This window comes from Mixophyes fleayi, chromosome 8, assembly GCF_038048845.1.
Source record: "Mixophyes fleayi isolate aMixFle1 chromosome 8, aMixFle1.hap1, whole genome shotgun sequence".
Classification (NCBI taxonomy): domain Eukaryota; kingdom Metazoa; phylum Chordata; class Amphibia; order Anura; family Limnodynastidae; genus Mixophyes; species Mixophyes fleayi.
The window spans coordinates 89,627,215-89,641,248 of record NC_134409.1 but is presented as its reverse complement, the minus strand read 5'-3'; the positions used below and the strand labels follow the sequence as shown (position 1 = coordinate 89,641,248).

The window sequence follows — 14,034 nt, the reverse complement described above, 5'->3', positions numbered from 1 at the left end:
CTCCATTCAGATTGCCTCTCCACCCAGTCTTACTCGCACAAGGTACTCATCGCTGCCATTCATTAAGTCGGCTGGCTTTGAGTGACTACTGAAATGATAATCCTCCAGGCATAAGGGTTTCTCGCTTCTGTGGTGAAGCCATGATTAAAGCCAGGAAACCTTACTCTGCGGCAGATTACCTTCTGGTCTGGAAGGCTTATGTTCTTTGGTGTGAGGCAAATCATTGCCACACCTCAGGTTTCAACCTTTCCAGGCTGCTCGTCTTCCTCCAGGCAGGGCTTGATAAAGGCTTGCGATTATTTTCTTTGATGTTGCTAGTTTCAGAGCTTTTAGACTCTGTGGCGCTTAGGTATCTTATCTAGTAGGGGAGGTTTTCTACTGGTGGTGTCTTCTGTATGCCGAGTGTTTGAGTTGGGGGCTTTATCTTGTGTTGCCCCCTTTCCTAGTTTTTAATTCGGACCGTGCGGTGCCTTGCACCAAGCCCTCCTTTGTTTTAAAAGTTGTCTCTGGCATCCATTGGTGCTATGTAGTCCGTACTGCAGGGCTTCACAAAATCACAGATTTGATTGTGCAGTATGATGTGCACAAGCTTGGTTGGCTGGACTCCAAGGTGTCCTTAGCTCATTGGATAACTTCTACCATAAAATTGGCCTATGGGAGGTCAGCTAGGCCAGTGACAGGGAACTTGTCAGTTCATTCGACCAGGACTGTGGATTCTATCTGTGCCGCACATCATGGAGCTTCATCTGGTTGTGTCGGACCGCCATATTGACATCAATTCTACAGGTTGCAAGGCTTTGCATCCCAGGATGCCAGCTTTGTCTGCTAGGTTTTGCATGCAGCCATGTCCAAGCAATCCCTCTCTTAGGGGTAGCTTTGATATGTCCACTATGTCTAGAGGTGTCCTCCAATAGGACATAGGAGAAAATAAGATTTTTGACTCACCGTAAAATCCATTTCTCGTAGTTCATTGAGGGACACTGCGCGCCCACCCTTGCTTGTGTGATGTACTCGGTTAACTGTGGTTGTTTGTTCTGGTTAACCTATTTTTGACCCTCCATTGGGCTTTGTTATACATAAACTGAATACTCCTTCCTGTGGGAGGGGTATAGTAGGGGTGGAGCTACACTCACAAGTGCTTTTGACTCCTTGGACCACCTACTATACCCTTTTGTCTAGCAGTGTTCCCCAATGAACTACAAGAAATGGATTTTACAGCGAGTCTAAAATCCAACTATTTTGAAATGGTTTAAAAGCTCTCTTTCTATAGCTAACAGTCAGCTGACAGGGTGTGTCTATAATCAAACAGATTATCTGCAGAGAGCTCTTTTTAAATGCAAGGTGGGAGTGTCATCTGTCCATCAAGTTAGGGCTGTGAGAGAAGAGTAAACTATTTAAACTTGTCTTTTTCTTTTATTCAAAGTGACCAATGCCATCCAGTGACCGGCGTCTAGGGAACTGGTCTATGTTACTATAGCATTAGGGACGCAAGAAAGTGTGTGCAACTTTATGTTAAGAATTATTTTGACCTAACATTACTTTTACCTGACAGTAAAAGCAAAGTAAAAAGTATGAAGGGCTTTGTGTGTGCATCAACAGAAATGTGCCCGTGTCTCTATAACATACATACATATATATCCCACTAGGTCAGATTGACCTTGGTGGATACTGTGAATATATTGTATCTTTTACAGCAACCCCTTGTTTGCTGTAACTGGAGCTGACATACCAGCTCCAGTTAGATATGAAACAAGCAGTAATGTTTGTTTGTTTTTTTAATATGAGCATTAATATTGATTAAACCCAGTAAGGGCTGGACGATCATGGAAATACACAGCACAGCATTCTATCGAACAATTTGAATATTGAATAATTGTATATGCTAAAGTACTGCTACTCACACTGAACATCTGGGTAGAGGAGCATGTATAACAGTGCCCATCTCAACGTGGTACTTGTGGTTTCTGTCCCAGCTCCAAATAAATCATATGTCGTCAAAAGTAGATTTGCCTCAGTGAAACTACTACCTCTATCTTTTACCTAGAAGAAAGGAGTTGCTTTATTAACATTTATTGTGTGATTACATTTGAATTATATGTTCTTGTACATTTTAAAATGTAAATTGTATAGTCTCAGTCCTCGCTGTATTCTGCTAAACACTGCAAACAAATTAATAATAGCTTTAGTGATTTGTGTATTTTAAGTGAGATAGATCTGGTGCTAGTCTCAAAACAATGTAAAGTGACATGAATCTAAAAACAAAGTTACATAAAACCACAGTGTAAGTACAAAAAATAAAATCAGTGATGAAGAAGGCTTATGATATTCAGAGTAGCGACCATCTTTTCATGCACCACTTCTTTATGATCTAAAAATAATACAAAAAGAAAGGAGGAGGCAAAATGTGTAGTAAGTATAGTATGGTGTAGTTATGGGCAAAATCATAATGTTCTGGAAATCATAATATTAGGTGGCTGCATACCAAATACGAGATTAAATAAGGCTGAACTGAGTTGCTCTTGACGGCATCAGAGTTACTCCAATTTATTAGATGTTTGGTCCCTTGGAGTCAGAGAAGCATAGACAGAGTCCATTCATATATAGTTTAGTATAATTATAGACGTCTTAATAAAGAAGAAAAATACATGTATATTGAAAATAGCTTATCTGTATTATATAGATAGATTAAGCACACCGTCTTTATATGAACCAAATGTCATTAAATGCCTTCTACTTGTCAGGATTCCCAATATAAGACCACAGAGAGAGCGTAGTGAACAAAGTATTTTTTATTAAACACCAGTTACACAGGTCTCAGGACGCAGTACGGTAGGTTATGGCAGAAATAGCAAGAGAACGCAGATGCAGAATGCGATGGCCTACAGGACTTTACCATGAAGTAGTGGAGATGACACACAAGGTGCGACAGTCTGCGGAGCAAAGCACTGAAGGTAACGGACACAGGATGTGAAGGTCTGCAGGACTTTACCAGGAGGTAGTAAAGACTGCTAGTAACAATCTGCAACAGGTTAGTTTTCTGCAACACTGGAGAGCTGAAAGCAGGTATTGGTGGTAATACATTGCAGCAGGATGATGCTGAAACACTGGAGAGCTGGAAGCAGGTATTGGTGGTAATACTATGCAGCAGGATAATACTGAAACACTGGAGAGCTGCAAGCAGGTAGAGAGTCACAGACAAGCCGAGTCAGAGGTCACAGAAAGAGGTGCAAAAACGGAGGGACGATCAGAGGTCAATACCAGGAGATCAATCAGGAGAGGACACAGGAAAAGCAAGACAGGTAAAGGCAACAGATGAGCTGGCAAAAGCTGCTGGGATAAACAGACTTTTATAGGCCAGAGACAGGTGTTAAGCATTCTGGAGTAACCAGTTAGCTCTGGCAGGTAAGAGAGCAGTCAAAGTACCACAGTGGCCCAGAGGGAGATATCTATATATATCTATACCTATACATAATATAATATATTATATATATATATATATATATATATATATATATATATATATATATGTGTGTGTCCGATTAATGTTCCTTACACACCATCTAAAGCGTAAGAAAGATATTGGAATTCTTGAATTCAAACTCCAAAAAGCAATGAAACTACGACGATTAAGGCAGAAACCTTAATGGACGTGTTCCTTGCGCAATACAGACATGTGAGAAAAGTGGGTGTTATGTGAGAGAACCTGGTTGGCAGTAGGAGGGGCATGTAATAATTTAGGGGGCATGGTGGCATGTGATAGAGAATTGTTGGTGGGCAGAGGGTGGGTGATTTCAAATTTAGATACACAAAATTTGAAAATTATCAATATTTTTACTTTAAAAAAAGCCATGAAATTCCATTGACAAAAAACCTTACGGTTTAACATGTCCGATTAAGGTTCCTTACACACCATCTAAAATGTAAGAAAACTATTGAAACTCTTCCACTTAAACTCCAAAAAGTAATACAATTACGACGATTAAGGCAGAAGCCTTAATGGATGTGTTCCTTAAGCAATACAGACATGGTTTGCCATCACATCCTGTGGTTAGCTGCAGATTCAGCACTATCATGGAGTGAGATTGCTGTCACTCACAAAATGGTGGAGCTGCTAATTCACAGATTTGTGTGTTCACTGGAATACACACATACAGTACTATTACATTTTCTTAGTTTAGCTTTATCGTAGTTTAGGGTCTGGGTCTCTTAGAAAGAGACAGTAAAGCAACTTCATAAAAAATTGCCAACAAGGAACCTATAGACGCATAGAGGGTACACGTTGTTATTATTATTATTATTATTATTATCATCATTTATTTGTTAGGCGCCACAAGGTATCCACAGCGCCGCACACAGTACTAACAGTAGACTATACAGGGTGAAACCATACAGAAAAATTAACAAATAGTACCTATACTTCAGAAACTCCGGCCAGTCATATGCAGTAAAGACGGAGCGGAAGAACAGGTATGGAGACAGGAGGGGAGGGGGCCCTGCTCATACGAGCTCACATCCTAAGGGAGGGTAAACAGACCAGGCACAAGAGGAGACAGTTGAGTCAAGAGGAGAGAAGGGAGGAGGAGCTAAAGGGAGGAGAGGGGGTTAAGTAGATGGTTGGTAGGCTTTGAGGAAGAGGTGATGTGGGAAGTGGTTTTCCTGCAGCCCTCTACCTGTCAAGACAGCAAGCAGGTAAACTGAGGATTGTATCAGTGTGCAGTTCAGGAAGAGTAACTGAAACACTCACCGGGGAAAAGTTGTTGGTGGGATCTCACATGCTGTGTGCAGTCCCTCTCACTGATTTTTGCTCACGACACTCAACTTAGCAACAGTTGACACAGACCCTCAGTCTAGCTGCTCCTCTCTCTCGCTGATGCCCAGGTACATCACCGGATCTCCAAAAAACAATAATAAAAAGTAACCAAATCACTTATACTCCGAATACTATATTATATATGAAATTGTGCACATCTATAAAGCCGCACAGCTTTATAGATATGCACAATTTCATCCGATCCATGGCGGGGGTGGGGTAATTGATCACCGCCGCCCCCCCCCCCCCCCCCCCCCCTAACGCTGGGACATTCTTTCTCCCACCCCTCACTGACTGTCGGGAGTGACGTCATCATCATGTCCCGACAGTTAGTGAGGCGCCCGCCAGAGAGGAGCAGAGCATGGAGAAAACTCCATGGTAAGTACAGAAGTGAGAGTGTGTGTGGGAGTGTGTGAGTTGGGGGGAACAGAGAGGACATGGGTGCTGCAGGGGGGGAGAGGACATGGGTGCTTCAGTGGGGGGAGAGAGGACATGGGTGCTGCAGGGGGGGAGAGAGGACATGGGTGCTGCAGGGGGGGAGAGAGGACATGGGTGCTGCAGGGAGGGAGAGAGGACATGGGTGCTGTGGGGGGGGAGAGAGGACATGGGTGCTGCAGGGGGGGAGAGAGGACATGGGTGCTGCAGGGAGGGAGAGAGGACATGGGTGCTGCAGGGGGGGAGACAGGACATGGGTGCTGCAGGGGGGGAGACAGGACATGGGTGCTGCAGGGGGGGAGACAGGACATGGGTGCTGCAGGGGGGAGACAGGACATGGGTGCTGCAGGGGGGGGGGACATGGGTGCTGCAGGGGGGGGATATATGGGTGCTGCAGGGGGGGGATATATGGGTGCTGCAGGGGGGGGAGGGGAGATGGGTTCTGCAGGGGGGAGACAGGACATGGGTGCTGCAGGGGGGGGAGACAGGACATGGGTGCTGCAGGGGGGAGACAGGACATGGGTGCTGCAGGGGGGGAGGACATGGGTGCTGCAGGGGGGAGGACATGGGTGCTGCAAGGGGGGAGACAGGACATGGGTGCTGCAGGGGGGGAGACAGGACATGGGTGCTGCAAGGGAGGGGAGGATATGGACACTGCAGGGGGGAGATATGGGTGCTGCAGGGGGGGGGAGGGGACATGGGTGCTGCAGGGAGGGGGGAGACAGGACATGGGTGCTGCAGGGGGGGAGACAGGACATGGGTGCTGCAGGGGGGGAGACAGGACATGGGTGCTGCAGGGGGGGAGACAGGACATGGGTGCTACAGGGGGGGAGACAGGACATGGGTGCTGCAGGCGGGGGGGACAGGACATGGGTGCTGCAGGGGGGGAGACAGGACATGGGTGCTGCAGGGCGGGAGACAGGACATGGGTGCTGCAGGGGGGGGAGACAGGACATGGGTACTTTATACTCTCGCCCCTGAAAATAAAAGCACAGGTTTTCGTTAGATTTAAATGAAGCAGCAAAAACAATGCTAGCAAGGCACTGCTATGGGTCAAACCAGAGTCAATTTTCAACCTGGCGACAGAGAAATATTTTAAAATATCAATTGTTTTGTAATTTACCATTTACAATTTGCATGCAAGTTATTTTTAATCAAATCTTTTACGCAATGCCACAGTTTAATACTTTGCATTAACGTTAAGACAATTAAAAGTTTTAACAGGATGAGTGGCTAATCGACCTTAGGCAATTACCCTGCTAATCTCATATTTACTGCATTAAATGACAAAGTTGCAGTTTTCTAAAGTAATTAATTCCATGAGATTGAATTGCAGAGACAGAAAGTCACCCATGTAGCCCTAGCCTAAATGGTACCACAATGAATTGACCCTCCCCCATTCTATTGCAATAAACAACACTGTGCATCAGCTGTTTACTAGGCTCCCTTTGAAAGACCACGTGGCGTCTGCAGCACAACTCCAAAAATAGACACAAAGGGAGGGTGTGCAGAGGGGGAGAAATACTATCTCCCTGTACTGTCTTATCGCAGCTCCATTTTCCAAAGAAAGCACTGGTATTGTTAGCTTCGTCCCCTCCCCCAAGGGAGCCACATCTCCCTTGGCTCTCTACCGATCCTTGGATACCAAACAAAACCTGGAATCTGTGAAGCGCCTAGTCACCTGAGCTGGAGCTTCGGGTTTCACAACAAACAGATGTGAAGTGAGGAGGCAGCTCCAATCATCCCCACTATGCTCGCCCACAGAAAGACACAAATCCCACACCCACCCGTAAACCGATCGCTCATTCTGTACCCACAGCTCTTCATTATCAATATGCTTCTAACAGACTCTTACAACTTCCCAAAGTACACACCAAGCACTCTGCAACCCCAACCCTGTAATGCAGATGTATGCTCTATATAGGATCGCTCATCGGGAACCGGCGCCTCCGCCCATTAACATTATATTCAATACAGATGCATAAGGTAAAGGCAGAAACGGAAAGAACACAATCTCATTTATTATTATTATTAATTTTTATTTTTAGGGCGCCACAAAGTATCCTTAGCGCCGTACAAGGACAAACAATGGCACAGTACAAAGTGAAACAGCACAGTACAAGTAACAGTAAGCACTATAACTCTGGGGGCTCAGTCCCAGCAAGAAAGAGAGGGAGGGGAAAAGTGAGTACAGGCAGGTAACTATGGCCCAAGAGGGTGGGCACGGATGACAGGTAAAGAGTCACTGAGGGGAGCGGAGGGAAGCGAGAGGAGACAGAGGGCAGAGGGTTGGAGAGGAGGTAGGAGAGCCCTGCTCAAAGGAGCGTACAATCTAAAGGGAGGGGAAGACAGACAGGCACATGGATGAGACGGGAGAGACGGAGACGGAGTCGAGGAAGTGGGAGAAGGGAAGAAGGGATGAGAAAGAGAGGAAGCCGACCAGTGGGAGTTTAGGCATGAGACTGGAAGGCTTTTAGGAAAAGGTGGGTTTTTAATGTTCGTTTGAAAGAGGACAGATAAGGGGAAGTTCTGATGGAGCGGGGGAGCTTGTTCCAATGGAGGGAGCGGTGCGGGAGAAGTCTTGAATACGTGCGTGAGAGGAGGTAATCAGGGGGGAAGAGAGGCGACGATCGTTGGACGATCGCAGAGGGCGGGAGGGAGTGTGAATAGAGATAAGGTTAGAGATGTAGGGAGCAATGGAGTTGGCGAGGGCCTTGTAAGTGAGAGTGATGAGCTTGAAAAGGATTCTGTAGGGGAAGGGGAGCCAGTGAAGGGCTTGGTAGAGTGGGGAGACAGAGGTGAAACGGCGAGAGAGGAAAATAAGCCTAGCAGCGGCGTTAAGTACAGATCTAAGAGGAGCGAGATGAGAGAGGGGGAGGCCGATAAGGAGAAGGTTGCAGTAGTCCAAGCGGGAGATAATCAGAGAGTGGACGAGAGATTTGGTGGCATCCTGGGAGAGGAAGGGCCGAATGCGGGCAATGTTGCGAAGCTGGAAAAGGTAGGATTTGGCGAGAGAGTGAATGTGAGGGGCAAAGGAGAGAGAGGAGTCGAGGATGAAACCTAGGCAGCGGAGTTGGGGAACAGGGGAGATAGAGGAGTTGTCAACAGTGATGGAGAGGTCGGAGGGGAATGAGGTACGAGAGGGAGGAAAGACAATGAGTTCAGTTTTAGCAAGATTGAGTTTAAGAAATCTAGAGGACATCCAGGAGGAGATGGCAGAGAGGCATGCGGATACCCTGGAGAGAAGGGAGGGAGAGAGATCAGGAGAAGAAAGGTAGAGTTGGGTGTCATCAGCATAAAGGTGGTACTTGAGGCCGAAGGAGCTGATGAGTGCACCCAGAGAAGAGGTGTATAGTGAGAATAGTAAGGGTCCAAGGACAGAGCCCTGAGGGACCCCGACTGGAAGGGAGGAAGAGGGGGAGAGAGACTCAGAGGTGGAAACAGAGAAGGAACGGTCAGCAAGGTAAGAGTTGAACCAGGAGAGGACAGTACCGAAGAGGCCAATGGACTGGAGGGTGTGAAGCAGGAGGGGGTGGTCAAGGGTGTCAAGGGCCGCTGAGAGGTCGAGGAGAATCAGAAGGGCGTAGTGGCCCATGGCTTTAGCCGAGAGGAGATCATTCGTAACTTGAGCCAGGGCAGTTTTAGTGGAATGGAGGGGGCGGAAGCCTGATTGGAGAGGGTCAAGGAGGGAGTGTTCAGAGAGGTAAGTGGAGAGACGGTTGCATATATATATATATATATATATATATATATTACATACAGCATGTATAGTGCACGCACTGAGCACAGATCAGAGAGGGGCTGCGGGAAAATGACAGGACGGTCAGTGCAGCAGGCAATCATAATATTATTGCACATACCATCAAAGTTCGTGTACACAGTGTCCTATGAGTTTCAGTTCGCGGTCCTCAGATCCACCAGCAGGTTCTCGTCTTTGATGTCCCTGTGAACCACCCCACAGCTATAACCGTGCCGCACAGATTCCGATAGTAGGTCAGCGCAGCACAGAACATCTTTTAAATCTCCCGCCCCAAGACAAGTGAAGTGAATAAATTAAGTGAAGTCACCTAGGGGCGGGACGTTCAAAATGGGAACTGTAACGGCCTGCTCTGGCATCAGCTCGAAGCGATTAAACTTTGTAAAAAGAGTGGTGCCAGGGCTAAAAATGTTTGTGAGTGTTCCCCTCAGCCCCAAAACTCCAGTCATCTTCCTCCCATCAGGCAATTATCTCTAATTTCTCGGGCTAACAGAAGGAAATTTCTTAGCGAGAGTGGGACAGCCATATTTGTGCTCTCAAGTGAAGCCATTTTCAGTACACCCAGCACAAGACTCTATCAGACATGCGCAACATTATGACATTTTATGAAATCCCCTATCTTTAAAATGGGGCATGTTTTACCAAATTGTAAAAAACTGTAACTTTCTGAAACTTGTGAAACCTCAAAGGCACTTCTCAGCCCTAATAGCTGTCTAACAAAACTCACCGCGTGTCTTTAAACGCCCTGTACACTGAGTTATGCTCCCCCAAAAAACCCAGAAAAACGACTTTTGCGAAACAGGAAGTAGAAAAAAAACGGACAGATTTTGAAATTTAGATTGTTCCTAAATTGTCATTTTTTATTCTTTTTTTCTGAAATTTCACATACGGCACCTGTGGACAGTTCTCCATTCGCATGCCAAATTTCAGTTTCATAGCTTTAATACTTTTTAAAATGTAGACCCTCAAACACCATGCCCCCCTCTCACAAATTCCCTATGGGAAAATGACGTTTTTCAACCTTAATATAAGGGCACGACTGTGCCCTTATAATATATATACACACTTACAAAGGTCCAACATAGTTCCTGGCAGACAGGAGCTGCAGGATGCAGATCGTGAGACTTCTTATGGGAACAAAAGGAGGTAGCTTGTGGGAGAATGGTTGGGTCATTATCGAAAGGCATCCAGACATTAGAGCGATGGTGTATAAAGACAAAGCAGAATTTTAACATTGAGAGTTGGACTGGGTCCAACATGTGTCATGAACTTCAGTGTGCCCAAAATATGATTTCACCAAAGAGATTAATGATCTTAATGGCCATTGTAAATAATCTGAAAGAAAAACAGGATTGGCATACAAGGATCACATACCGCCGGACCAGGATCCTTTCTGGGCACTTTTTTCAACACGGAGGTTAGTTCTCCCTTTTTGGTCTCATACAGTTTTTCTTATTGGAATGGACTTTCTTTCATTAGTTTTTTGCACTTTCAGATTAGATTTTGCTGGTACTCAGCGATTACTGATATAATCATACTCCAAAACAACAACGATTATTATTGATTTTACCATCAGTGTTTTTTACTCAGGACTGTACCTGTTGCTGAACCGTTGAACAATCTGCAACTATGTCTATACCAGTTTCATTGTTATTTCTATGCTTTTTATCCATTGTGGACATTTAAGTGGACTATTTATATCTATATTCATTTTACCCAAGGAATATTTTTTGCCTATAAGGCTTTGTCCTACCGTAATAAGGCACCATTGGTTTGGACCTTGTTTGTGATACACCATTAAATAAGTTTTGATATATTTTACATCTGTTCCATACTCCATTTTTGCGCCAGGTTATACCACTTTGTTGTATTTGTTCCTATAGGGGAAGGGATCTCCCCCCCCCTTTTCCTCACAAGGTATTTCCATCTTGGGCAGCATTTTACATTCAGGAAACGCGGTCTATCCCTTCCATTTTTCATAATTTGTCTACATGGAAGATGTCACTGTCTTCTATGCTGACCAGTGTATGATGACAGCACTCATCCAGACTTTCAAGAACTTTAACTGAGCTTCAGGGGTAAAGGTTAACTGCGGGAAGAATTTGGGTGGTGGCACCTGTCATCCCCCGCTGCATTTCCTTTCACAATCAAGTTGGACTTCTTGGAGTTTGGTTTGGTGGAGAGGGCAAAGCCCTGAATTGTTGGTAAGAGAGACTCGCTACTGTGAGACAGAAAGTTGGCTTGTGGAGCCTCAGAGACCTTACCATTGAAGGGAAAGCACTGGTGCTGTGCAATGAGATTCTTCCTGTTCTGCAGCACACGGCCCAAGCTTCGCCACCTCTTGCTGCCGTTTACAAGACCATCATGAGGACACTTCTTCCACTTCATCTGGGGTTCCAAAACCGACAGAGTGAAACGGTCGGTTATGTGCAAGAAGCCCTTCAAAGGTGGGAAAGGGATCCCAGATATCCCTACCATGCTGCGAGCCTTCTTAATTTGTAACTGCATCCGTAGAACTCTTATTGAAAAGAACATTTGCTCTGCTGGGAAGTCCACGTCTTGCTTTTGCCTCCTGCCTCTTTGGTGGACCCTTGGTTGGGGCAAGTGGGAAAGCTCCTTCCCTTACAACTGATTTTACCTGGATGTTGGACAATTGGTGAGGGAGTACCACCTGGAGGGACTTAAACCAGACTTGTGGAAGCCAAAAACTGTCCACAAGACGTTATGGAGTCTGTTCGAGGGCTCCCTCTTGCTACAGCAAAACACGTGTGTGAGAATGTGGCCTCTAAGAGGCTAATAGACATAAAGACATTGCATGGATGGCTATCCAGGGGCGTCTGCCTCTCAGGACATTCATGCATTCTCTGAATCTGTGCAGATATGTTCACTGCCCCTTTTATATCACCAGAAGGGAAACAGCACAGCATATTTTTTGGGACTGCCCCACTGCACAGGCACTGTTGGGTGCCTTGAAACATGAACTTAAAGATGGTGTGCCCAGGACTTACCTTTCATACCATTCGGTATTTTATGGATTATTTCCTGGAACCCACACCATTGGGGCAATCCAGAAGGCCCTGCGCCTTATGAACTGTTTTAAGGACGGTATATGGCTTGCTAGGAATTATCTAATTTTGAAGTGGAGAAGACGACCATCCAGGACTGTCGCAGGCTGATCCACACCTGCTAAGAGACTATAACACCATTAACAGTCCTGAGGAAATGGTGAATAGTGGAAGATGATTAATTTTTCTGTCTCCCTCTTCTCCTTCTCTCCCTATGTGTCTGTTCATTCAATAAAGCCTTTGGCTTGTGTCTTCTCCTCACTTACCTCCTCCAACCCATTCCCCCATCACTGTTTGAAGTGTTATTGAATGTCATACCTTATTTATGCACCCTTCCCTATATTTGTGTCTGTCCTCAATAAAGTTTTGTGCCTGTGATCTCCCCACCCTACCCCTCTCACCTACCGGCCCCTCACATCCATTGTTTTTTTGAAATGTTAAATTGTTTAAGTTTCCATGGTTAGTGCAGTAATTGATGTATAGTTATATCTTGTACTTTATGCCTTGTATTGTACTAAAATGTATGAATGATTATGTTTCACAGTATACTGCGTACACTTGAATGAAATGTATTGTGTGTTTTTTTGTACCTTTATACAAATAAAGTTACATTTTCAATCAAAAATCTGAGAAGTCAAAAAAAGTACAAGCATGTACTTTACTTTATCTATTGTCTCTGCACTAGTCAGATTTAGTAGACACTATTGTCTATGAGGAAGACGAGGATGATGAGGACTCCCAGTCATTTACCACATGCGAAAGGATGAGTCAATTGCCCCCACAATCTGTGCACCCCAACGCATCCCCGTTACCATGAAGGACAAAGTGCTTGCTGACCTAGACAGTATGACAGGTCTCAGTAAAATTACCCCAATAGAGGAAGCAACACAGTGAGTAGCTGTGCAACGCAGCCATGGTAGTTGCAATGAAAAAAGATGAGTCAGTCAGACTATACATAGACCCCTTGCACCTAAACAAACCACTCCTGAGGCCTCAACACTGTCAAAGTTGAATCATTGGATGAAGTAATTTTAAATTAATAACTATTATTATAGAATCCTGTGCGATTGCAATTTGTATGCATTGGAATACGAATGTTAAATACACAATCACATAGAAAAACACAACTGTGACAGGATGGACCGCCCATGCCACCCTGTCTGTTGCTGCTGGGAACCGCCTGGGCTTACTTTGCCACCGTTCCCTTTCGTTATCCCAAATTCGCCCTCTTGCCGCAGTAGGAGGGGCTTACAAATGCTGCTACTACTGGACTAATTACCGGCATTCAATACCGGGTTTCTTCTGAGTAACTGACGCTGCGAGTGTACCCAGTTACTGGCGTACCTGGGCTGGCACTCGAGACCTCTTGCTATGGATCAGGGGTGCTGTGGATGGATCCCCCCTGGCCTATCACACTAACCAAAGCTGCAGGGTAGCAGGCAGAGCGGTGGTACCGGAAAAACTGGGTCAACCTCAGAAACAGCCAGAGAACGGATTAGATTTAGGGTCTACTCTGCAGGTCACAGGAATACAGCAATATTGAAGATGTTTTCAAGCAGGTCTTTGAAGCAAGTGATGTTTATTTGCTCTCACACTGGTTGAAGGTACCAGTGATCAAGTCAGATGAAACAATAAGAACATTTCAGGGTACAAGACAGTGCTTTTTATACTGATTTGGACAAAGACTATTTTTAGAATCAGGATGCAATGTGTTTACACAAACATTGCAAAGCCAACAATATTTACACTTTTCTATGAAATTCAAGAGATGCTGTGATGCTCTGCATCTGGTTTTCAGATGCAGAGAATCTATGAGATAGTCTTAATTAAAAGTACCTGCATTCAATGTTGGACCTTCACACATCAAAAGATCTAATTAGCATGGGGCCCCTCTTCAGACAGTCCAGAATACACATTCCCAAAGAAAGGTACAAACCCCAAACAAGCCACTTCACCACAACACAACA

At 45.2% G+C, this 14,034-nt stretch overlaps 1 protein-coding gene across 1 annotated transcript in view; it reads right to left on the bottom strand.

Moving 5' to 3' along the window:
* LOC142099426 (cytochrome P450 2D15-like) overlaps positions 1-14,034 on the bottom strand; it is a 102,079-nt gene that overhangs the window by 36,003 nt on the left and 52,042 nt on the right. Inside the window, exon 6 of the mRNA XM_075182861.1 lies at positions 1,902-2,040. Coding sequence (XP_075038962.1) covers positions 1,902-2,040 — 139 coding nt within the window. The remainder of the gene's footprint in view (positions 1-1,901; positions 2,041-14,034) is intronic.